Source organism: Seriola lalandi, unplaced genomic scaffold, assembly GCF_002814215.2.
Source record: "Seriola lalandi dorsalis isolate HSWRI2012SDOR001 ecotype SW California unplaced genomic scaffold, Sedor1 jcf7180002054758, whole genome shotgun sequence".
Classification (NCBI taxonomy): domain Eukaryota; kingdom Metazoa; phylum Chordata; class Actinopteri; order Carangiformes; family Carangidae; genus Seriola; species Seriola lalandi.
Window position 1 is genome coordinate 1,383,812 of NW_019525311.1, and position 22,691 is coordinate 1,406,502.

At 39.9% G+C, this 22,691-nt stretch overlaps 2 protein-coding genes across 3 annotated transcripts; both read right to left on the bottom strand.

Moving 5' to 3' along the window:
* Positions 1–470: 470 nt before the first annotated feature.
* fev (FEV transcription factor, ETS family member) lies at positions 471–7,058 on the bottom strand. 2 transcript variants are annotated; one of them, XM_023424860.2, is made up of 3 exons: positions 6,969–7,058; positions 3,439–3,510; positions 471–2,212 (listed from the first exon to the last, which is right to left on the bottom strand). In XM_023424860.2, the coding sequence occupies exon 3, from the start codon at positions 2,151–2,153 to the stop codon at positions 1,671–1,673; it is 483 nt and encodes a 160-aa protein (XP_023280628.1). In that variant the 5' UTR covers positions 2,154–2,212; positions 3,439–3,510; positions 6,969–7,058; the 3' UTR covers positions 471–1,670. The 2 variants fall into 2 exon arrangements, with proteins under 2 accessions (XP_023280628.1, XP_023280625.1); XM_023424857.2 differs by lacking the exon at positions 6,969–7,058 and adding an exon at positions 4,242–6,611.
* A 1,891-nt stretch (positions 7,059–8,949) lies between these two features.
* On the bottom strand, positions 8,950–12,398 carry cryba2b (crystallin, beta A2b). Its single transcript, XM_023424851.2, has 5 exons — positions 12,341–12,398; positions 11,241–11,428; positions 10,140–10,281; positions 9,661–9,803; positions 8,950–9,315 (listed from the first exon to the last, which is right to left on the bottom strand). Exons 2-5 carry the CDS (start codon positions 11,396–11,398, stop codon positions 9,168–9,170), a joined length of 591 nt encoding a protein of 196 aa, XP_023280619.1. The 5' UTR covers positions 11,399–11,428; positions 12,341–12,398; the 3' UTR covers positions 8,950–9,167.
* Between the last annotated feature and the right edge of the window lie 10,293 nt (positions 12,399–22,691).

Genomic DNA, 22,691 nt, shown 5'->3' on the forward strand with positions numbered 1-22,691 from the left:
CACTGCTAAATCAATAAATATCCTTTTCTTCAACCTTAGGTCACATCTGCATGGCATCTGGATGAAATTCATCTGAAATCTGTTAAATGTGACATAGATGGTTGTCTCATTTTGGGTTTTTTTTCCTGGGTAGACAAATAGAAGAGATTCACTGAAACTCTCTGTTAGGCCAGCTACACCTTTATATCTGAGTGTCATTGTGGGTGAATGAGGTGGCTTCTACTGGGGAATCAGAATGAGCAGGGTCACATGCCAACACTCACTTCCTATCCCATCTCATAATCACTCTTTATCATTATAGCTCAAAGACTGTATCATGAATAAAAATCTAATAAAAAAATTATACATTTTGAGGAAACAAGAACCATGACAAAAACACTGTGATGGCTCTACCGTGTTAAGATGTGACACAAAAGCCCGCAGCGTTTACTGGCTCACTGGTGTTTTGAATTATGAAGCAAAAAGTCAGGTTTGATCATAACAGTCTGTTTTTTTTTATTCACTTAATTTGTTTTCCATTGGTACAGTTGGTGTAGCTACAGTATGAGCATTTGTGAACGAATGCACTGTATTTCACTTCAAAAGCACTAAAAAGCAGCAATAGCCTGAGCCTGTCTGTATCCTACAGTATTTACAGAGTCAAGATTCACAGTTTCTGTTACTATTCACGTTAGAGCCTATGTCACACAAACAACAACTCTCTACCTTTGAAGTACTTTTCTTTTTATTGCAAGTGAGTGACGTTGGATTTTTCTTTTAATGAGCATTTTCATAACGGACGTGGTGATTTCTGGAGTAAAGTAACAAGGGATATATATTCAAGGGGGACTGACCTCTCAGGTGATACAGCGGTGGCGGTGATATTTAGTAAAATTGAAAATGATGTCGTCCAGCATGCGTTTGGCCATTTCATAATACCACAAGATGGCGCCAATAGTCCACTAATAGCTGGCAATTTGCTCCCAGGGTTGGTGCAAACACATTCATCTGTATGTGACACCCAGAACTCAAGGATGAAGGCGTGGGAAACAGCAAAGGATGAGCAGTGACAGTTACAAAACAGTTTATTTTTCATTATTTTTAAATAATATTCTATAATTTGATCATTTGGAAAATAGGTCTCCCACACGGAAACTGTTATTGATACGATTAAATTTCACACGTTGCGGCTGCAATTAGGAAATTCCACATTGGGGCTTTTTATGGGTTAAAATTGAACTAATATAATGATTGAGTTTGACTACTATAATTATTGAAGTACTGCGCGTAAAAGTTCAAACCACTGTGCGTAATTGGATAGGCAGCCAGCAGTGGATTGAAGGATTTGCTCGCGTAAAGACGTCTTGGCCTGTTGGTTTGAACTGGGGGAAAAAAACATTTTTTTGTCAAAGTATAAGTTTGTAGACGCCTTTCTAACACACACCTGTCGTTCTAGCATCATCTATGACTGTAGGTCTTAATTACACCTTTACAAACAGCTGTGTGCTGTCGAGCTAATTCTTGCGTGGCTTTTGAAAACGTTAATTTTTGACCAAATCAAATCAGCTTGAGGCTGGAACCGTATTTTCACCTGCAAACTAACCAAAATAGGCCTGTCTGTCCTCTCGTTCATTGCTGTATCACTCTTGGTGTTAATATTCTCCCAGTCTGTCTAAAAGACGCATTAATAGTCAGTTGTAATGGTTGTTGATGTTACTCAGGCTGTTGATGTTGTTGACACAGCTGATGTGGGACGGAGACACGGTGCCAAAGGGCCCTGGAGGCTGGAGGTTGTGGCTGTGATACAGAGCCGCTGGTGGGGAACCAGGCCAGTAGGAGAAACCCGACGGCCCCACGCCGGGAGCCACGAGGTTCAGTTTGGAAATCCCGGAGAAGGGAATCGGGGAGAAGTTACCCTGAAACTTGTAGATGGCCTGCTCCGTGGTGGACGGCTGGCACACCTGCGCCAAGCCGTGGAAATCAAACTTATATGCGTATCTCTTGCCGTGGACTTTGGTCATGATGTTTTTGTCGTAGTAGTAGCGCAGCGCTCGGCTCAGCTTATCGTAGTTCATGTTGGGTTTGCTTTTGCGCTCCCCCCAGCGCCGGGCCACCTCATCCGGGTCGATGAGCTTGAACTCGCCGTTGGTTCCCTCCCAGGCGATGCACGACATGTTGGTGCTGTCAGAGAGGAGCTCCAGCAGGAACTGCCACAGCTGAATCTGCCCACTGCCTGAGTGGAGACAAATAAAGACGCGTTCATATGAACGAATCCTTCAGTGCAAAGCAAGATACAAAAATACAAATTTTATATGAAACCATATGATAATAATAATATTCAGTTTCTGTGGTTTGTGCAGAGCATTTTACATTTTCTACATTTCACATTTAAAATTGGCAGCAAATTGTCACTTTTCAAAACAAATTACAGACTAATCTGAAAAATACAGTTAGACATTATTTAGACTGACAGCATAGTTTTTTATGCTTTGAATTCAATTTGTACAGTTTATATTTTAAATAGCATTTACCTGTCATTTATAAAAATGATATTTTTATAAATGACATGTTAATATCATATTTTAATGCATCCTAAGCAAATACATTTTTTTCTTGGAGATCCTTTTTTTTAATTCATCTTATAGCATCAGTTCGTAGACATCATGGTATTCTTCAAATTACTAATTCATAACACGGGTTTAAAATATCATGTAGGCGCTCTTGTGTCAGTAAATGCTCGTTTTTTATTTTAAACATAGTTCGTCAAATATTTTTACACTAACTCATATTCTTATTTTGAAAACGACAACAGCTTTATTTTTCCCTTTACATCAGTCTTTGAGAGGTGCTAACACCAGCTCTGTTAACACTGTGCAATCCAATCACTGACGAGCTGTGGATGAATGACGGAGGAACTTTCTTTAATTTATTTAAATGTTTCATCATTATTATTATTATTATTATTATTTGCATTTTCCTTGATCTATGATCATAGATCTATTAATTTATTGTTTTTTTTTCTTGTCTGTCACCAGCAAACGTGCAAACAAATGTGGCTGCAAACTCTATGACTATGAATTGAGAAAATAGGATATGTTGTTTTTTGAGTTCCATCAAGTTAGAGCTGCAAGAGAAACACAATGAAAGCAGCCTTTAACACAATTTAATCCAGCTTTGATCATTTGGATTTTTCTTCAGTGTTAATATAATAAACGTTATTGATCCCTCGAATTTTTATTTTCATGTCAGTTTCGTTACTGTGGCCAAACGTTTTTCTCACATAATTAAAAATAGCACTACCTAAAAGTTTTTTATTATTAATTTTAATGATTTCATTCTTGATATTTTCAGGTACTGTGTTGGAGAACTGGAAAGCTTATTTCATATCAAAATAAGCTCATTAATATGAAATAACTGTGACCTGCGATAATGAAAGAACCACTGAGTTCATTCTCTTACCTTTTTGTACTCCTGTGTTTATTGGACCCCATGATGTTCCTTTGCCGTCTTTCAACAGGTTTTCTGTTGGATCTGAAACCAAAACAGACACATTGTTATCATCGTCATCATCCTCCTCCTCATCATCATCATCATCATCATCATCATCATCATCACCTGCTTGTCCACCCTGTTTATAAATTATTACAAGATGCTCTCTGTAACAGCTGCAGGCCTGCTCTCTATTTCACAGCGTCTGCCAAAAAATAGAACTAATGATTGCTTTGCTGCGAGAAACAAATCCTATTGTGTCCAGAATTTTCTAGAAAACACGGTCACATCTTCTATTAAACGATGAATAATGATGACATAAAATACAAGTTAAAGATGAATTTCTTTAAACCTGTTTTCAGAGAAATAAAAAAGAATCTCTCTGTAGAGCACAGCTTTCATAAAATGTGTCAAAGTTCCTATAGAATTGACCAGAGCAAGTGAAATATTAAACATCACAAAATTTCAATAAAAGTAAAAAAAAAAAAGATTAAAATCCTGTTGTGTCCCGGTCCAGTCGCGGTCTAATGCGTGAAGCATGTCGTCTTCGCGGTCTCCTCCGCGAGGAGCCAGGAAACGCGTCCAGGAAAAAGGATTTCCGATTTCCGACAAAAGAGCAGACGGGCTTTCAGATTGAAAAGGCTGAACAATGCTCTGCCCTGGAGACGGAGCATCACCGCCTCAGGACACCGACAACCGGCAGTATTTAAAAAAAAAAAAATCATACTATAACAGGCTGTTTCTATAAGTCTTTACAGGACAAAATGACCAACCTGAGAGATACATGTTGAACATGAGGTTTCCTCCGCAGTCCTGTCTCATTGTGTTCACTTGTTCAGAAAGGGTTGGATTTCATTTCGTTGGTGGCGGAGGAAACGATTTTTATTAAACTTTATCTCATAACTGTGATCTGGAATAAATGCGGGTGGACAGATTGAAGTTTCCAGGCAACTGTCACTGGCCCCCATCTCTGAGACAATATTCAGACAGCAATTTCCCCTGGTGCATTGCTTTAATTAAAAGAGCAATTTACCTCTGTCAGCCCGCCTGGTGCCCACAATAAAAAGAGGCCGATAGAAATTCGGCCCTTATCAATCCACCATCACAGTTTAATAAAGTTTCCACGTTAAGATCTGAGTTTCTATGGTGAATTGAAGTGTTTGACATGGAAACCAGTTCAGATCCTCCTCACTTTTCCGCCTCTTTACCTCTGGGCAAACAACAAAGACCTATTTCATGTTGGGAAAAGAACATTTACCTTGAAAAGCACGCTCCAGTGCACACGAGAAAACAAGAACATTTCATCCCCTGAACCTTCTGTTTGTGGGTTTAAGGTTATATAGCCTCAATCTGGGGCTAATGAGGTTGTAACTTTAAAACCATGGCTTCTGATGCTCACTGACGTTATCATGTACACTCATATTTTTCTTCTTCTTCTTCTATTTTTTTTTTTTTTTTTTTTTTTTTTTTTTTTTAGAGGCAGATTGTGCCAAGCCAATGGGCTTTATGGCCCTGTGCTATACAGCCTGGTTTGGACTGATCACACAGTATTGTTTTCTTCCTACAGCATGTATGTAGTATACACACCTTTTAGGATCAGTATTATCATTAACACTGGTTCTATTCTGGTGATTTAAGGGAAACAGACACATTGTAAACACCAGTCTCTCCCATTCACACAGATATGCAGAACATTTCAAATTTTATTCAGGTGCAAACAATGTGGACAACGCTGGCTGATGATACAGCACAACACCGTGATTACATTTCATTTCAATGTTTATTTATGAATTAATCTATATCACATGTCATTTCAACACCAGATCTCTATCAGTATCCCTCGTGATCAATTAGGCCTATTGTTACATTTCAAAGCCTTTTATTGTGAAAACTGCAGCTACCGTTGCTGAAACACCTGCAAGTGAGTAAAGCAACAAATATAAAGTTAAAAGCGAAATTAGTGTAGTTTGTGAGTGTGTCAAAATTCCTGGATGATAAAGGCTATAGCTAAAAGGAGGAGGTGTCCTGGTGGCTTAGTGGATTAAGATGTGCGCCATCTGACCATAATATTCCCGGTTTGATTCCAGGACTTTTGCTGTCACACTTCTGTCTCTCCTTATACACGTTCATTGAAAGCTATTCAATCAATATATAAAAAAAAGGCCAATTAAATAATTTCAAAAAGACCTATACAAGCATCGGCATCGTGTTTCTCCAGCTGTAAAATGCATCGTAGGTGTCATGACGTAAAGAGACACAGCTCTACAATCCATGGAAAAAAAAAAAACACATGGCGTTTGCAGCCCTGCGATATGAAAGCTAAACACAGTTCACTTTCAAATCTTTCCCTGGGGAAAAGTGAAAACAATCACACGAAAAGGTGGGGATAAAATCACAAACACTAATTTAAAATAATTCTGAGCTACAAATGTTGATGTCTTGAAATGGAATTATAACATTACATTACACAGCAGAAAATCTCAAAGTCTGACATCTACCATTAAATTCAAATCAGACTTGCAGCGTCAGTATTGACTGAACTGAAAGTGAATGTTCTGCTCATCATTCATCATCAGTGTAGGTGTTTCCTCTGTGTCACCTGACTGAGCTCAAACATGCACACCCACTGAAGAAACAATGCAGCACAGGTGACCTAGCTCAGGGTAATATATATTTACATGTCAGGTTATTTTGTTTATTTTACTAAACGGTCAGTTATAGAAAGTAAAGTTAGAACATATAATTCCCACTTCACATAATCAGATTTTGTAAAAGCAGATTGCACCAACAATATGACAAAAGACAAAATCTTGCATAATTGGTAAATACAGATTTCACCAGAAAACAGTATATTTCCCATGCATGTCCCTTCCTCCTGGACTAAAAGCTGGATTTTCACATGGCAGCACTTCCTCAGAACTGGACTTGTAGGTGTGTCTCTGGCGTCCCAGACTTGCTTTAGCTGCCTGTGTCCAAGTACAAGTCGCAGGCAACTTAAAACAAGCCTCGAAAGCTAGACTGTATCCACTGATGGAGAGGCAGCTAAATCTGGATTTAAAAGTGGGTAACCTCCAGTCAGTGATCAGCATGAGGCCAGAGACCCAGCAACCGAAAGAAATAAGAAATACATGTTTTCAGAAAAGCAAGGATTTGTTTAATTTCCATAAAAAACTTTATTATCACTTCAACTTACTAACCTAGGCTATAGGTCACCTTTGCCACCTGGCAGCATGTTAGTCATGCATATATCCATAAACTTAAACCATCATTATGCAGGTGCTCCACTTATTTATTAACTAGTTAGTAAATTTAAGATAGACTTTGATAGATGTAAACATTCAAGCCAAATTATGTCATTTCATATAACACATCTCTCTATTTAAAAATCTACTGTAATTCTTATCAATAAAAATAAATAGAGTAATCAGTCCTAACAACCTTATTTAAAAAAAAAAAAAAAGAATCATTGTAAAATGCCTATGTAAAAGTCTCAAACCTACCTCGAAGACCTGACCTGTGTAGCCGAAGTAACCCAGCTTGCAACTTACTACACCACTCAAGTGTCACTCCTCTGCTCCCTCCCGAGTGCAGCCTCTTTAATCAGTCTGCAGAGGAATGTATATTTGAGAAAGGTGTGTGTGCATAGTTACACATTTATTAAAAGATCCTGTTTTTTTGGGTGTGGGACTGTGAGCCATTGCAGGCTTGTGGGTGTGTAACACGGAATCCTACGTCCTGGACCAACAGGAGGAGTGTTTGTGGAGGTAAACACACTCCAGGATCCCGGCGTGCGGCTAAAAGATAAACATGATGGTATCACATTGGAATAAACAAACAAATGCTAAGCTACTAGACATTTCATACGAAGAATTGTTGTTATGTGCCAGGTTTTTTAATTTGTAAATCAGAGTTTTAGTCATTTCTGGTATATATATATATATATATATATATATATATATATATATATATATCCGGGCGTCTCTCTGATGCTGGGTAGTTGCAGCTGAAATCTCCACACCTGACTATTCTGCTTCTCTGTATTACCTCTACATCTCCACCTGAGTGATTTGCAAACATATTATAAGGGAAACATAGAACAGTTTGGCTTTCATCTAGGTTCAACTAATGAATGCACTGCACAATATTATAGACATGAACTCTATCACTGAGTCTTTGTCCAATAAAACCACATTTGGTGAGTTTGATTGTTTTTTGTTTTTCTTTTAGATTAACTAAAGGATCAAGTGTTTGTTTTTGGTTTAAAAATTCTTGTATGTTTTTCATTCAATAATAAAAATGTAAAAGCCCATTGAATTATCTGAGAAATGTATAGTTACAAAGGTAAAACCACACCTGTTTTCAGTAACTCATGGAAAGTTGGTATCTTGGAAAGGTTTTTCACAGAACAGTAGGAGAAGTTAGTAGTCTAGTTGTAATACAGCATTTACAGTGTAAGGCTTGGGGACATGAATAGTTCAGGTCGATGGTTGTGTTGTGCATCTTCTAAACCGTTTTGTGAATTTGTATTTGAGGTAATATGCCTCTACAGTGGGTCATCTTACAGGCCACTTATTCAAACAGGGTTCAGGACCTTGGACAGAGCATATAGCCCTACTTTACATCAGTAACTGAAACATTACACAGATGACATTTTGTTTCTGAGATCCTCCCTCTTCTCTTTCAAAGTGCTGTAAGAATAATGAAACAGGTTAAATAAGGTCGGCTGCATGTGTGCTGACACCATGGAGCAGCTGGAGTGCCTGCATCATTGTCAGCCCATTGAGGTATTTACAGTCAAGTTAAGCTACCTCTGTGCCTGGCTTTGTTTTGGTTGTTAAGGCTACACACACAACATTTGATACATCAGAGAGACAAACCAAGCAAGAGCCAGAGAACATCAATCTGAATGGATTCTGTTTTTAAAAGATGATTTATTTTACTCAGATTTAAGTCAATAATACAAATCGCACGGTATCAGACTTGTCAACTGCCGCAGGTTATCTGGTGCTGTTCATACAGATTCACTTTATTGGCCATTTAGGGCGAAGTTTGCCTGGAACAACTGAAGAACAAATAATAGAAACGCATGTGATCTTGTGCTCTTGTTTATTGGAAATAGGAATACAGTCTGACAAGAACAATATTACACATGCTAAAGCCTAACAGCATCAAATCTTTCCATGTATGTTCACTGGTGTGCTGAATATTTACTTTAAATGAATACAGAGCGAAACCTCTTTCTGATTTGTGGAGCTAAAAGAGAATATGGGCTCTGACTTTGCAGTGCTTTGTCTGTGGTATGACCTACCATCATAACCAAAGCCTTTTGAAAGTTTGACAGTTCTGATTGATTGTTCAGTATAGCCAATAATTGCAGCCAGTTTCTCTGACCTTTCGATTTTTTATTTATTTAATTGGGTTGATAAACTTTATTATTTAAAAAAAAAGAAAAAAGAAAAAGGAATACCAACAAACAGCCTCTAGTTTTGAAGAAAAGCCTTTATTTCCTATTTCAAGAACATGCTTTAGCATGGTAGTAGAAGTAGGTAGTTAGATATCCATACATGCAGAGCCACAGAGTGATAGAAAGGGGTTTGTCCATCTAGTGTTCTGTGACAGCGGTCTTTCCGGGGTTCAAGATGAGGAAGGGGTTCGGGGAGAGTTTTTTTTTTCAGGGTTGGGTCAGGCAGAGTGAAGGCTTAGTGCTGGATCCTACGGATGGACTGCACCTGGTTGGTGTGAGCCTGGGTGCTGTACTCATTGTAGTTTCTGTACTCGCCTTGGTGTCTGTCTCTCTCCAGGATGTACTGGTAGCCACGGTAACCAGGGAACTGGTAGGCCACCCAGCTGCAGGGAGAGAGAGAGCAGGTGAGTCATTACAACAGTCAGACAGTAAATAATCAGTGTGTTGGTGAAGGTTTAGCCTGTCCAGACTATATAAATTTATAGATTTTTTTTATGTGTGTATATATATATATATATATATATATATAGTATATATCTATTATCCTCTCCATATTACACCCAGTCAGGATAGATGGACCTGTTCTAACATGACTAAAATAATTAATGTATTTTCACAATACTAAACTGAAGCCTGGAGACGAAACTGGAGGCAGCAAACGGGGGTAATATAACAGGAGACAGAGATAGAGACCAATAAACAAGGAGGTACGTGGGTGTGTAACTTACGCTCCTGAGTTGACTTTGATAGAAGGCACCTCCTTGCTGCACCAGCCCATGGCCTGTAGGGAGGGGTAGTCATCGCACATCTCAAACTTACGGCCCTGGAAGTCCTCACACTCGTACAGGGTCACCTTGCTGTCACTGTGGTTCTGCAGAGAAAGAGACAGAGACAGAGACAGAGCAAAGCTGTGATGAGGCTGCAACATTGGGCCAAAGTGTTGGTGTGGTAACTGTTATAAATATTTAGATGTAATTAGATGGAGGATGTGGGAGATCTGGGTCATAGCAAAAGCCACAGTTTAATGTGGTAAATCATGCTGGCCTAAAGTAATGTTTGGGTTCAAAGAGTGCGGCTGGTTTTCAAGAGGGTTGGGTGATGTATCTTGTGAGGAAGGGTGGGGCAGGGGTGTATGGCAGCTGACAGAGGCTGACTAGTAAAAAAAAAAAAAGAAAAAAAGGATGAACTGGAAGATGAGGCAACTTACGGCGCACTTGATGGGTCTGAAGGACAGCATGTGCTCGGTTCTGTAGCTGCTGTTTCCACTCCAGGCCTCGTAGCGAGGGTAGTCTCCCTTCTCCAGGATAAACTGCTGTCCCTGGAACTCTGGGTACTCATAACCCACCCAACTGGAGAACAGAGACAAGGATAGAAATGTTGAGGACAAGTGTGCAAAGAGGAAGTAAAAATAGAGATAAAATAATCAAGAAAAGAAAAAATAAATTAGAACTAAAACAGTAGATGAGCCCAGATACCTCAAAAACCTATAATGACCCATTAAATACAAAGTAGTTTCAGTGCAGCAACCATACTGAAATTGACATTTTTGTTAAACAATAGAGCCCAACGCCCACAGAATGGCCTCGAGTGAAATCAGCATGCAGCTTCTTTTGTCACTGGGAGCACAAAGCAAACATTAGATACTGCTGCTCTGCCTCCACTGCTACTGGTGCCTCTGCTGCTGCTGCTGCTGCTGCTGCTGCTGCACCCAGGGCTTTTTATCTGATCGTCAGTCAGTCAGACACTCTGGCTCTCAGCCAGCAGCTGCACACAGCCAACTCATATCACAACAGGGTCACACTTGGATGCGTGCACATACACACGCAAACGACACATGCCAACTGGCAACGTAATAATGCCGTAGGCTGTATTTTATGGTTTTTGTTGTCTTGCTTTTTCTACTTGTTGATTAGAGTTGGTGTTTCAGTCGTGTGTCGCTTTAATCAGACTTTTTCAAGCAGATAAAATAAGATAAATGATGCGATTTTATTAGATGTTGTATGGCTCTTAGTTAACCACTGTGTTTTTAAGCAATAATGTGTATTTGATAAAATATATGAAGACCAACATACTGTAAAAATCTAACTCACTCTCAATATTACTCTAATACTATTCATGCAGTAAGGGCATTCTTCTTAATTCTAACCAGATTCTACCAGATTGTCTGAAATCTGTCCTCATCATAAACTTCAATATGTGCAAACACGGTAAAATGAATCTCATACAGAAGCGGCAACAGGAATAGGAGAAATTTTCTGATCATGATCCACACAGACAAGCAGAAAAGTCACCAACAATGTCGACTTACGGTCCGTTCTCAACCTTGATAGAGCGGATCTTGTTGAAGCCCCTCTCCATGATGTTCTGGCACTCCAGCATGAACTCACAGCGCTTTCCCTGGAAGTTCTCCTCCTCCCAGACTGTGATCTTGAACTGGCCCATCTGCTCCATCTGTTGAGTGTTCATGGTTGCTGCTTCTCCCTTTGGGGTTACTCTCTGAAGAAGGAAGAGGGTTTTAGAAAAAAAAGTTTGATGTTAGATGGATGGAAATGGACAATCTCTGCATATCCAGAGTAGATGTAGAAGGCAACAATACTAAGTGAAATATTTTAACAAATATTTTGAGGGTCACCTCATCCTAATCAGACTTCTAACAAGCTGATGAAGCATTTATCCAAATGATCTTACAGCTACGACCTTTGCATTTTAGTTTAGATGTGCTATTATTGTACTGTAACATTTTACTCTGGAAAGAAATTTCTGTTAAGGTCTCCCACCAAAGGTGTCACTAGAGGTGAAAAAGTCCACTCATTCATCCCTTTTCCATCTCTCCACAGTACAAATTTGTCTCTGTTTCAGTGGAAGAGATTCTATTCTAAGAGCAACCTGTAACTCAATTGTAGCAGTTCTGCAGAAAGCAAATGCCACAACACCAAACCATACACAGTATCTGTAAGCGACAGCGACAACTTAAAAGCATAATGCTAAACTGGAGTCTCTTACTTTCAGAATTTTTCATTTCTAACGAGACATTGTAACTATCCTTCACCCAATATCTTTGATCTTTTTTTTTTTTTTTTTTTTTTTTTTTTTTTTTTTATGTTTGTATGATGTTTTCAGGCCAAACACAAGCGCACCAGTAAGGCATCATCTTGCCAGCTTTCCCTGTAAAATTTGGCTGCTGAGGTACAAACCAATTTACCCTAAAAGCAAAAGTATGAGGCGGCTTCCATGTTTTTACTCTTAGCAAATCCAGCCTCATTTAAATTGCAGCCATAGCAGTCTATCTATCAAATGCAGAGTTTTGAGCAGCATCCTGGTGGCTGTCAGGCTCCACCCCAGTACACAGAGCTGACCCCTGATTGCAGTCTCTTAGCTGAGCCTGAGCTAGTGTGTTGATATACTTACAGACAGTACTGAGGTGGGACAGATCCAGTATAATCAATGTCGGGGAAGGGACCCTCGCCTGTGCTTTTATAGGGCCAGGCCCCCTGGACCAAAGCCACTCCATTTGCCCAGCAGCCTTGCACACTCAGCAGCTGAACGGGCCGGCTGAAAGGGGAGCATTAGCCTCGCGCTTTGTGGAGGCTCCAGAGCACTATTGTCCTCAGAGCCCAAACTGACTTAGTCATCAATATGGCACCCATGCTCTGTGGCAACCTGACCCAGGACTATACAATGGTAACGCACTGACACAACAGTTTGATTGGTGTGGCAGGATAATAGACACATTCTGGGAGCTGATCCCCTCTCTCTCACTCTGGTGTAGGTAAACTGGATCCTAAACTGGAGGTGGGAAAAGGGCCCAAGGCTTCCCACACAGTCAGTATTAGGACATGTCATCTAGATGGCATCCTTATAGCTTTCTTTTCCGAAGGTTGATCTGGAAAGAGTCAGTGGGATGAAGTGCTATAGTAAAAAGCCACAGTGGTAGTAGCACTTTCTGAACAGGATCAATTTGGAAACCTGGTTCTTGCATCTCTGGCTTTCATTCATATAGTTCTGGTTATAGAATTGAACTTCATCCCCGAAATAATCGATATACTACACAATGTCACAGGACTCAAATATGCTGGTGGGAGTATTATATGCTCCAGAGAAAAGTGTCGTAGCTTGGTAACCCATCAGTTCTCATATTGGAAATATGAAAATATAAAAAAGAAAAGTATTTTATTGTAAGAAGCAAATATTAATAGGCTTTCAGTAATAATAATCATGAGATTTGTAAGGAGTGAATAACAGAGTTGCTTGGAGTACATTCTTAATGTACGTATGTTATATAACACATCACAGAAACTGTATCAATTCTTAGGGAGGAAGGATGTTTCAGTCATTCCTGCTTAATTCCAATTTGCTATTTCCAATGTGATATATTGATCATATAAATTATCGATATATTATGTTTCTCAACCAATGGGTTTACGGGTAGTTACAGCCTTTGAAGCTTCACACAACACAGATAATAATATGTTGCACAGTGTTGGTCACTAAATGAATAGTCCTGTAATTATGGGAGCCACACCAGGCTCCAGCATTGTGTTTTGAATAGTTTTACTGTCAGGAAACAAGGACTGTAAAAGAGCACACTGACATGTTTTATATCATGAATGAAGCCCCACTCACAGTCATGTATAATGTTGTTCTTCTTTGTGCTTATGCACTTTCTGTTAAAGTTATTGTTTATTTGTGTTTGTGATGAAATATTTTAATTTCTATAACAAAAAAAATTCTCACTCAATTACACAACATATGATGTTAATTCAGCACTGACAAAATATTATGCCTCCATTGCTAACTGGACACTATTGAATTCTTAATGATTTAAAAATGAGACTTTCCATGTCAGAGTTGTTGTATCTTGACTCTGTTATATCTGCCTGTTCTTTCTATTATTTCATCGTGCCCGTTTTGTGATTCTTCAGTGCATCAGTGTTTCAATAATATCCGTAGCGTTGTGTCAGGCAGGAAATCGCTGTATTTTAGTGACATATTTTCCTTCATCATTGGTGACATCTAGTGGCGGAGATATTTCTTACACTCAGGGTGGTAGAGGCTCGTAAAACAGGTTCTTTAACATTCAGTCATCAGCCTGTGGCTCTGACTTGAAGAACAGCAGCGACAGAATTTGGATGAGGCACCTACTGCCAGACATAGTAACAATTACATTATATTGAATGGAAATTATTTTTGTCAGTAATGTGTGCTGGTTTGGTTCTGTGTGTATGTATGAGATGTGTGTGTGGGAGGTGGGATGTGGGGTGTGGGGGTTCCACCTGAGGGTATGTGTGAGCTCTTTACTTGTATGAACAGCTTCCTCATTGTCCTCTGTTAACCCATTCATTGTCTCTCTCTTTACGTGTGTGTGTGTGTGTGTGTGTGTGTGTGTGTGTGTGTGTGTGTGTGTGTCACTGTGCTTACCCCCAGAGCAGGTGATGGGCAGGTGAAACAACAGGCTTATATAGACACAGATGTTGTGTTTGGTTGTGTGCGTGTAAGTGTGTGTACATGTTCTTCCACATGTGTGTGTGTGTGTGTGTGTGTGTGGGTGGGTTGGTGGTTGGCTGCATAAAGAAGGACTTCCATCTGCTTTCTGCAGGTCTGGTAAGAAGCTGTAGATCCTTACCATGTACACACACACACACACACACACACACACACACATACTGCAGAGCTTATTTCACTGTTAAATACAGGGATTTGCATGGGCCAGGGATAGTGTAGTCCAGTACAAAGCTAGTACAGTTCTACTTTGAATCCCTATCTGACTGTATTAAAAAAAACCATTCATTTCCTCCGACTTTTGACTGGTCATATGACACATCTGCTTTTTCTCCATCTTCAAATATAGAACAAACTGTGTGGCTATCAAGTCCTACTGTTAGCCCTCAGCACTGGAGGCAACAGCAACATAACTTCATCACTTCTACTCAGGCATCAGAAGCCAGTAGTCATTAGTTTGGCTAATGATCAATGAGCTGCAGCAGCTAATTTTGACACTTTTATGCCCTTTAGATTCTATTTTTCACAGTTAGAGACACAAACCATCTTCTAATATTACATCTGAGATTAATCCATAATGGTGGACTATCTTTACCGCCACAAAATGGACAACTTGATAACCCTCCAGGATGACAAAGAAAGTGTAAAACTCAAGTGTCGGTGAAAGTTAAACATGTAAATATTGTACTGTCTCTGTGTGTTTGTTTGTGTGTGTGGAAGATCAGCTAACGCGAGGATAGAGTTTGCCAAAGTTAAAGTTCAAGTTAGAGGAAATTTTTATCTTCATCTCTTATCATAGATCAGATTTTCAACTCATGATCCACCTTGATTCATCTTTCACCTTTTCCTGCTCCCAGATCGGTTTATGTTTGGAGCAGGACAAACATTTGCTTCTACGTTTCACTCAGGCAGTTAAATGCAAAATATTAGGGATGGTGACGGCCTAATGGTTCTGACAGCAATATACTGGGAGGCATTACCTGATTACGGTGCTGTGTGGTCATGTAATGGTCACGGATCATTAGATCATTTCACAGTACCAGGCGCACCGTACTGTTCCATTAAGATTTCACAGTTTTAAGTGAGTTTGGTCCTGGAGAAGTTCTGGTGTGCTCGTCTTCATCCTTCAAGTTTTTGCATCTTGTTCCACCATTTAATAATTTCCACACATAGTGGTGAATGTTTTCGTTTTTTTCTTTTTTTTTTTTTTTTGCTCTCTCAATTTATTATGAAAAAAGCTTTTGTTGTCTATCTATGTGATCCCTTTGAAAATATAGCTTCATATTTGAACAAACATTTGGATATAATCATAATGAAATGCAGTGTGCTTATTCCCTCGTAGGATGACATCCATATTTTTAAAAAGCAATGCACACACACACACACACACACGAGGTCTGCTTTCAGATTTGTTGTGTTTGGATGCCACTGGGTGCATTAATGATATGAAAGAGTTCATTTAATATGCAGAAAATTTATAAAAGATAAATAGAACCCTCATCTTTACTTCTTAATGCAAATAAATGATGGAATATGTAGGAATAATATACGTTAATATTTTTTATTTGTATAAATAGCTTGTGGTGCAGGAGGTGTGTTAACACTGTTGAGCGAGATCTTGTTTTTTCTGGGTCAGTGTGAGTCGGAACTATTTGAATAGTCAGTGAATCCACCTGCATACACACTCACACAAACGTGTTTGCATGCAAGCGCACACACACACACACACACACACACACACACACACACACACACACACGCCTCTCACTGTTTGTATATGTGCATGCTAACATACATACACACTGACACACAGATTGCACTGAATAAATGATCTCCTTCAGGTGGAAGGTTACCATAGTGACTAATCCAGGTAAGGATGATGCGAGCGGGACATCTGCTCGTACCACCTCCATTTGTCCTCTCTGATCTCTGCGCTGACACACAAGCAGCTGGATTTACCTTCAGGAAACAAAGCGAAAGAAAATGTAGATTATGATATTTTCTGCATGAAGTACCCATGAATTGGGATGACAGGCAAACACACACACACACAGACACACACACACACACACACACACTCAAACCCTGCAGTTACCTTTTCCGCGATCTTAAATGTTATCATCACCCTTCACTCTACCATCAGAGAGTCAGACAAAGGCACAGAGTAGCCAACCAGGGGTGGGAGCAGGCCTCGGGCATTTGCATGACTCTTCATTATCAGTAACTGTCAGAGGAAACAGCACACAGCCCACAGGAAGCACAGACACACACACACACACACACACACACACACACACACACACACACACACACACACACACACACACACCCTCTGGGAAACACTTGCTCCACCATTTACAGCAAACAGTTTGGCAGGCACCACAAATGTAATCATTTCTCTGTTGTACAGCTACAAGCAGTGGTTATAATGATACTGATACAGTATGGCCCTGCAGAGTTCATAGGGTCACAGCTGGGGGGGGGGTCTTGAAACAGGAGAAGGCAAGTGTTGGGGTTTCCAAAGAGCAACAGAGGAAGGATTGCTCCAGTACATAAAGAGTTGCAGCAGAATTATAATATGCTGAAACAGAATGACAAGATTAAGTAAACAGTATATTATATAAAGAGTTTCAGTGCTCTGGTGCATAACGTGCTAAAAATATCACTTCTTCTTCAAAATCCACAGCTTACTATTCTATATATTAATGCTATTTGTGTGTATGCACATATAGCTGACTAATGTTTCAAACAGGGAAGAAAATGACTTATGTTTGCAATGGCGAGCTGGTTTCCAGGTCAGTCAATATAAAACAAATCTATAAAGGTATATTATGGATAACTGTTTGACAAGTTCAACATGTTTCTGTCCCATCTAGACTACAGTGCTCTCTCCTGCAGCGTGTTGTCAGGTATTAGAGAGTAACAATACAATAAACTGCTTAGTTTCTGCGGTGTAAGACTGGATTCATCATGTACAGAAAAAGGACTGACTCACCATTGTAAACACTGCTATACACTAGTGTTCCTGCAGTTTTGACAAAGATGCTTGTCTCATGTCGCTTACAAAAGTGTTGACTGACATTACCACATAGCCTGTCATTCAATTCAATAAAAATATTTCCCACGCGCTCCACAGTGTTTCAAATATGATTCAATGGTTCAAACAGTTTGCCGCACTGGAACCGAACTTCCTGACATGACACCATTCAGACTCTTTCACTGATACAGAAAAAAAAAAAGCAGGTGGCTAAGCCTCCACATTCAATCCTAAACAAATTACTTGTGAGCTAATGCTGCTCCTGGAGCGGGTAGGAAGGGTGCAGCAGCAGCAGGACCAGTTGGGACAGTCGGTTTAAATCGGGGCAAGGTAACCAGGATACTGAGGAGTGTGAGTTTTCCCTTCCTCTGGCTTTAAACAAATATTGACTAGAGCTTCAAGCAGCAGCAAATAGGCTCTGCAGGTAAATAATGACATGTAGGACTGACTTTGTCATAATGTCTGTTGTAAGATGATGATACCTAAAGGAGATGAGCTCACTGGAGGAGGTGGACATGCTATACTGTGGGACAGCATAATCAGTATTTAAATTCTAGATCCAAATGCCACAGGGGCCGCTCAAAATTACTTTTGAGTGTAAAACAGGGGTTGATTCTCAGCCAAACCGATGGTAAAACCAGTCATTTTTCAAGTAAGGAAAATTGAGAACGGTTGTGTTTTACTCTTATGTCACTGCTGGTGTATATGTAGATCAAATACAAGGCAACATTTCAACTTTTAAGGACTTTAAAGGAAGGGAGTTTGAACCTATAGTCTTTGCTGAAGGTTTCAGTTTTTCATTTCAATCGATTAAACAGACAGGAAAACGATACATGATGGTTAAAATATATGATGGATTTACTGTGTTTTGGCACTTTGTTTGCTGGGCTGGTCTTCATTGTCATGTTTCCACCAGATTGTAAGGGAGCAGCTTCAGCTTTGTTTTTGGATGAATTAGTTTGAAATGAAGATATTCAAAAGGGGTAGTTTTTTAGTAAGGGAGTGTAGTATGCTTGCACTGTATTCATCAATTTATTGTGACCTGGATTTTTTTTAAAAACAAAACAAACGGTGTACATTTAAATTAGACACTAAAACACTGCGTTGCATCTATTATTTTTAACATAAGAATCAATCACAAAAAAAAAAAAGTGTTTAAAGTGGTAAAAGTGCAATGGCCAAACACATCATAGCACCCAAATGACAGATGGCCCATATCAGATGTCTGCTTTGTGTGGTTAATGTTTAGTTAATGATTAACATAACCTCCCATTAAGTCCATCTCCCTGCTCCCTGGTGCTCGCCTGCAGCCTCAGTTCGTGACGTAGGAGATGGACAGTAATGAATAGGCCCCCAGTGGAAAATACACGCTGTCATCATGAATGTGTCAACGGGATAATGATTATCAAAAAAAGCTCCACAGGGAGACACAGAGATTATCGTCCCTATCACTGTAAATGTCAATGTTTTCAGTAAATACAACAGGATATCGTCCAGGGGGCAGTTCAAATAGACACATAAAGGTGGTACAACTGCTGACTAAAGACGAGCATCAGTTACAGGTTTATCAGTAGTGATAGTACCACTGACCTGAACGGACAGGTTCAAACCAGCAGGTTTCACATGAACATATGGATTGATGTGAAGCTGGTATATTTTACCTTTTCAGCAAAAAAAAAACAAAAAAAAAACAAGAATTAGAATGTTGGATTTAAGCTGGACCTTCCTGCCTTCATATCATCACCTGTTCTAAGCCTGTCTTTGCTTTTCGCACTTTGCTCAAAAAAACAAAGAATCTACTCAAGTGAGTCGAGCTTTCACTTTTCCATGAGGTTTTCATTATTTTAGTTTACCCTTGGGTTTGTGACTCCACAAGTCAAGCGACTTTGCTTTCTATAGACCATTGCCTGTTGCCACCTGTATGCAAATAAGGTCACCCACTGAGTGAAATATCCTCTACACCTGGTGTTTCAGTTACTGAAACTATGTTGTTATTGAGAAGTCTTAGATGGAGCGATGGTCCTGACGTCACTGAAATAAACCCTGTAGTTTAGATTTTAGTTCCTTTGTTTTTCATTACAAGAATTAGTCTCACTTGTGCTGCACACTGGCAGCAACATCTGGCCTCACCTATTTGGCGCCCTCAATTAAAACTGAAAACTAGTGAGAACAAACCTCCTAAAACTATTTTCCATCATTTGTATGAATTAAAACTTTACAGCGCTAACAACAGTGATAAAAAATTAAAAAAAAATAAAAAAAAACAACTTCGTGCTTTTTCCAGTTGCCAACCCGTACCTGCATAACGCGAGCCGAACGAACAAAACTTCATCTTCAGGTATTGTACGTGAGGCTCAACGTGAAGCAAATACGGACATGAAAAAGTCACAAAAAACTTTCACAGGGTGAGGATGGTCCCAGGGAGAGATGTGCTGAGCGCGTAACAGCTGGCTTCTCTGTCGTCAGGCAACCTTCTGGAGGGAGATTTGGAAAAGTTAGAACAAGCAACATAAAGTATTGTAAGAATAGGATACTCTGAACGAAATAAAGAATGAGAAGAAAGCCTATAACCTACCTTCAGAAGAGGCAGAGAAATAAAGGTCAACATGCACAACCTGGATCAGGTTTGGCTCACCTTTTACGCGCACTGAATGTGTGCTGGTAGTGACAGGTATACACCTTTTATACCTCTACATGGTATCTCTCTCTCTCTCTCTCTCTCTCTCTCTCTCTCTCTCTCTCTCTCTCTCTCCCTCGCCACCCCTCCTCCTGGATGAAAACGGGAGAGAGGATCCTCAGGGTGCGCACAGACACCTGTCGCACGGTGCGTTGCTCTGATCCAATATTGACATAAAGGGGGAAGGGTGCGTGTGTGTGTGTGTGTGTGTGCGCGCGCGCGCGCGCCTCCCCAACACATACACACACACACACACACACACACACACACACACATACACACACACAGAGACACACACAGGATTTGAATTATTCTTACCAACCCTTTTCCTCCATCCAAAGCGCCCTCCCTCCCGCCCTCCTCCTTCTTTGTGCCAGGCAACGAGTCTGACCTTTGTGCCTGTAAAAAGGCTCATTGTAACGTAGCTACCTGCCGACCTGCTCAATTTGTCCTCTTCAGCGCCAGCTCGGGCATCATTTCCATATCATATACCTTGCAAATGAGTTTGAGCAGCAGGGCTGCTCACCAAGCTGGCCCAACAACTTTGGGGAAAAAAGTTGGAAACCCCTCGATGTTGTGGACAGAAAATGTTTGGGGTTTTAATTTGATCTATTTGATCTGTTACTGCATCGAGAATCCGGCTCGAGCCATGAGGAAAAAATGATCTAGTCTGTATAAACACAAAGCCTTCATATTTCCCCAATAAGGAAATCAGAGAGTCAAGAGCTGACCTGATCAGGTGACAGTTTTTGGAGTTGGTTCAAAGATATCAGTGCTGGACTCTGTGTGCTCTTTTTCCAGCTATTAAAGCAAATTATTTTTTTCTTAATGGCCTCTGAATAAAATATGTATATATAGGCCTATAGATAGATAGATAGATAGATAGATAGATAGATAGATAGATAGATAGATAGATAGATAGATAGATAGATAGATAGATAGATAGATAAAAAAAAATTAAATTACTGTAAAATGACTTTTAATAACCCATCATCTGACAGCAGATGCTGTTCTACACAACATCCACAATCATAGCAGATATCTTGTTACTGCTCTATGGATGGGACCTCTTTGTTTGCTAACTTCAGTCAGTCCTCCAATTCGACACTCAAAAAGGTCAGTTTAACAGTCATGGTTAGTAGCTACCACTCAGCTTGACAAAACAGTTGTACTATGTCTTTTGCCGTTTTAAATGAGACTGGCAGTAAACCTGCATTTAAAAACCGTTTGGAAAATGAAAGCATGTAACAGGGAGGGGAGGTCTAATGAAAGCCCAGAGTCTGAGTTGCATTATGGGAAGTGTAGGATCCAGCTTTTGAAGCATGACTAATACAGCATGACTGAAAGTCAGTATACGGTAGTTCCACCTCTGCTGCTTCAGTTTTGATCAGTCGCTCACAAGTCCAACTTCACACAAGCAACAAGCAAGTTTGAACGAGAAAATGAATGAACTGTGAGATAGAATATGAAATCAGACAACTGAATAGCCAGAAATATATTTTTTGCAAACCCCTATCAACTTTATTTACACAGGAATAATTAAAAAAAATAATTTGCATATTTTAATGGTTATTTTCATAAAACATTTTACCAAGTTTTATGAATTTGAATAATAATAAGCCACTGAAAGTTGAACCTTTTGGAATGAGCTGGTTTTCTACATTGATTGGTCATAAAATGTGATTTGATCTTCACCTAAGTCACAAATATAGACAAACACAGTGTACTGAAGCTGATATTACACAAAAGATGATAACCTGTTGTGTTCTGGTTGAACACACCCATTAAACATTCAGTTTGAGTCAGTGCTGGTGGAAAAAGTAAGTGAACCCTTGCATTTAATAACTGGTCAAACCTCATTTGGCAGCAATAACCTCAGACAACTTTCCCAGTAGCTGCTGATCAGACCTGCACAATGTTGGGGAGTGATTCTGGACCATTCTTCCTACAACTTTTTAGGCCAAATTCTTAGGATGTCTGGTGTGAGTGGCTCTCTTCAGCTCATTCCACAGTATCCATACCGGATTGAGGTTTGGGCCTTTGGGCTGTTTAGGGTCATCACCCAACGTCCTTTGAGCTTCAGTAGGCGACAGCCACCCTGAAATCATCCTGTAAGACATCTTGATGAAGTCGGGAACGCATTTCCCCTCGATGGTATCGCGCCGTCCAGGTCCCTCCACCCTACTTCACTGTTTGGGTTCAGTTTCCTTTTTTACAACATAGTACATAATACTGCAGGTTGTTCCTTAGTTTCATCAGTCCATCAAACATTTTCCCAGTAGTGTGGTGGCATGTGAAGCTTCTCTTTGGCAAACTCCAGCTACAGCTCTGTGGCGTCCATGGCAGGACACCATGCACCATGATGTGTAATATGGTATGACTCATGAACAGAGATGTTTAACCAGCTCCAAGGATTTTAAGCCTTTCGCCGTTAATCTGAGCTTCTTTGTTATGTTACTGTTCGGCATTGTGCCTTTGGAGTCATCTTAGCTGGACACCCACTTCTAGGGATAGTCACATAAATCGTCTCCATTTATAGATAGTTT

Excerpts from the sequence above, each read along its gene's own strand:
- fev (XM_023424857.2), bottom strand. The coding sequence starts at position 4,290 with ATGAGACAGGACTGCGGAGGAAACCTCATGTTCAACATGTATCTCTCA. Across the intron at positions 3,511-4,241 it reads GTTCAACATGTATCTCTCAG|ATCCAACAGAAAACCTGTTG; the intron begins GTTGGTCATTTT and ends TTTTGGTTTCAG. Across the intron at positions 2,213-3,438 it reads AAACACAGGAGTACAAAAAG|GCAGTGGGCAGATTCAGCTG; the intron begins GTAAGAGAATGA and ends GTCTCCACTCAG.
- cryba2b (XM_023424851.2), bottom strand. The coding sequence starts at position 11,398 with ATGAACACTCAACAGATGGAGCAGATGGGCCAGTTCAAGATCACAGTC. Across the intron at positions 9,804-10,139 it reads TCAGACCCATCAAGTGCGCC|AACCACAGTGACAGCAAGGT; the intron begins GTAAGTTGCCTC and ends CTTTCTCTGCAG. Across the intron at positions 9,316-9,660 it reads ATCAAAGTCAACTCAGGAGC|CTGGGTGGCCTACCAGTTCC; the intron begins GTAAGTTACACA and ends CTCTCCCTGCAG.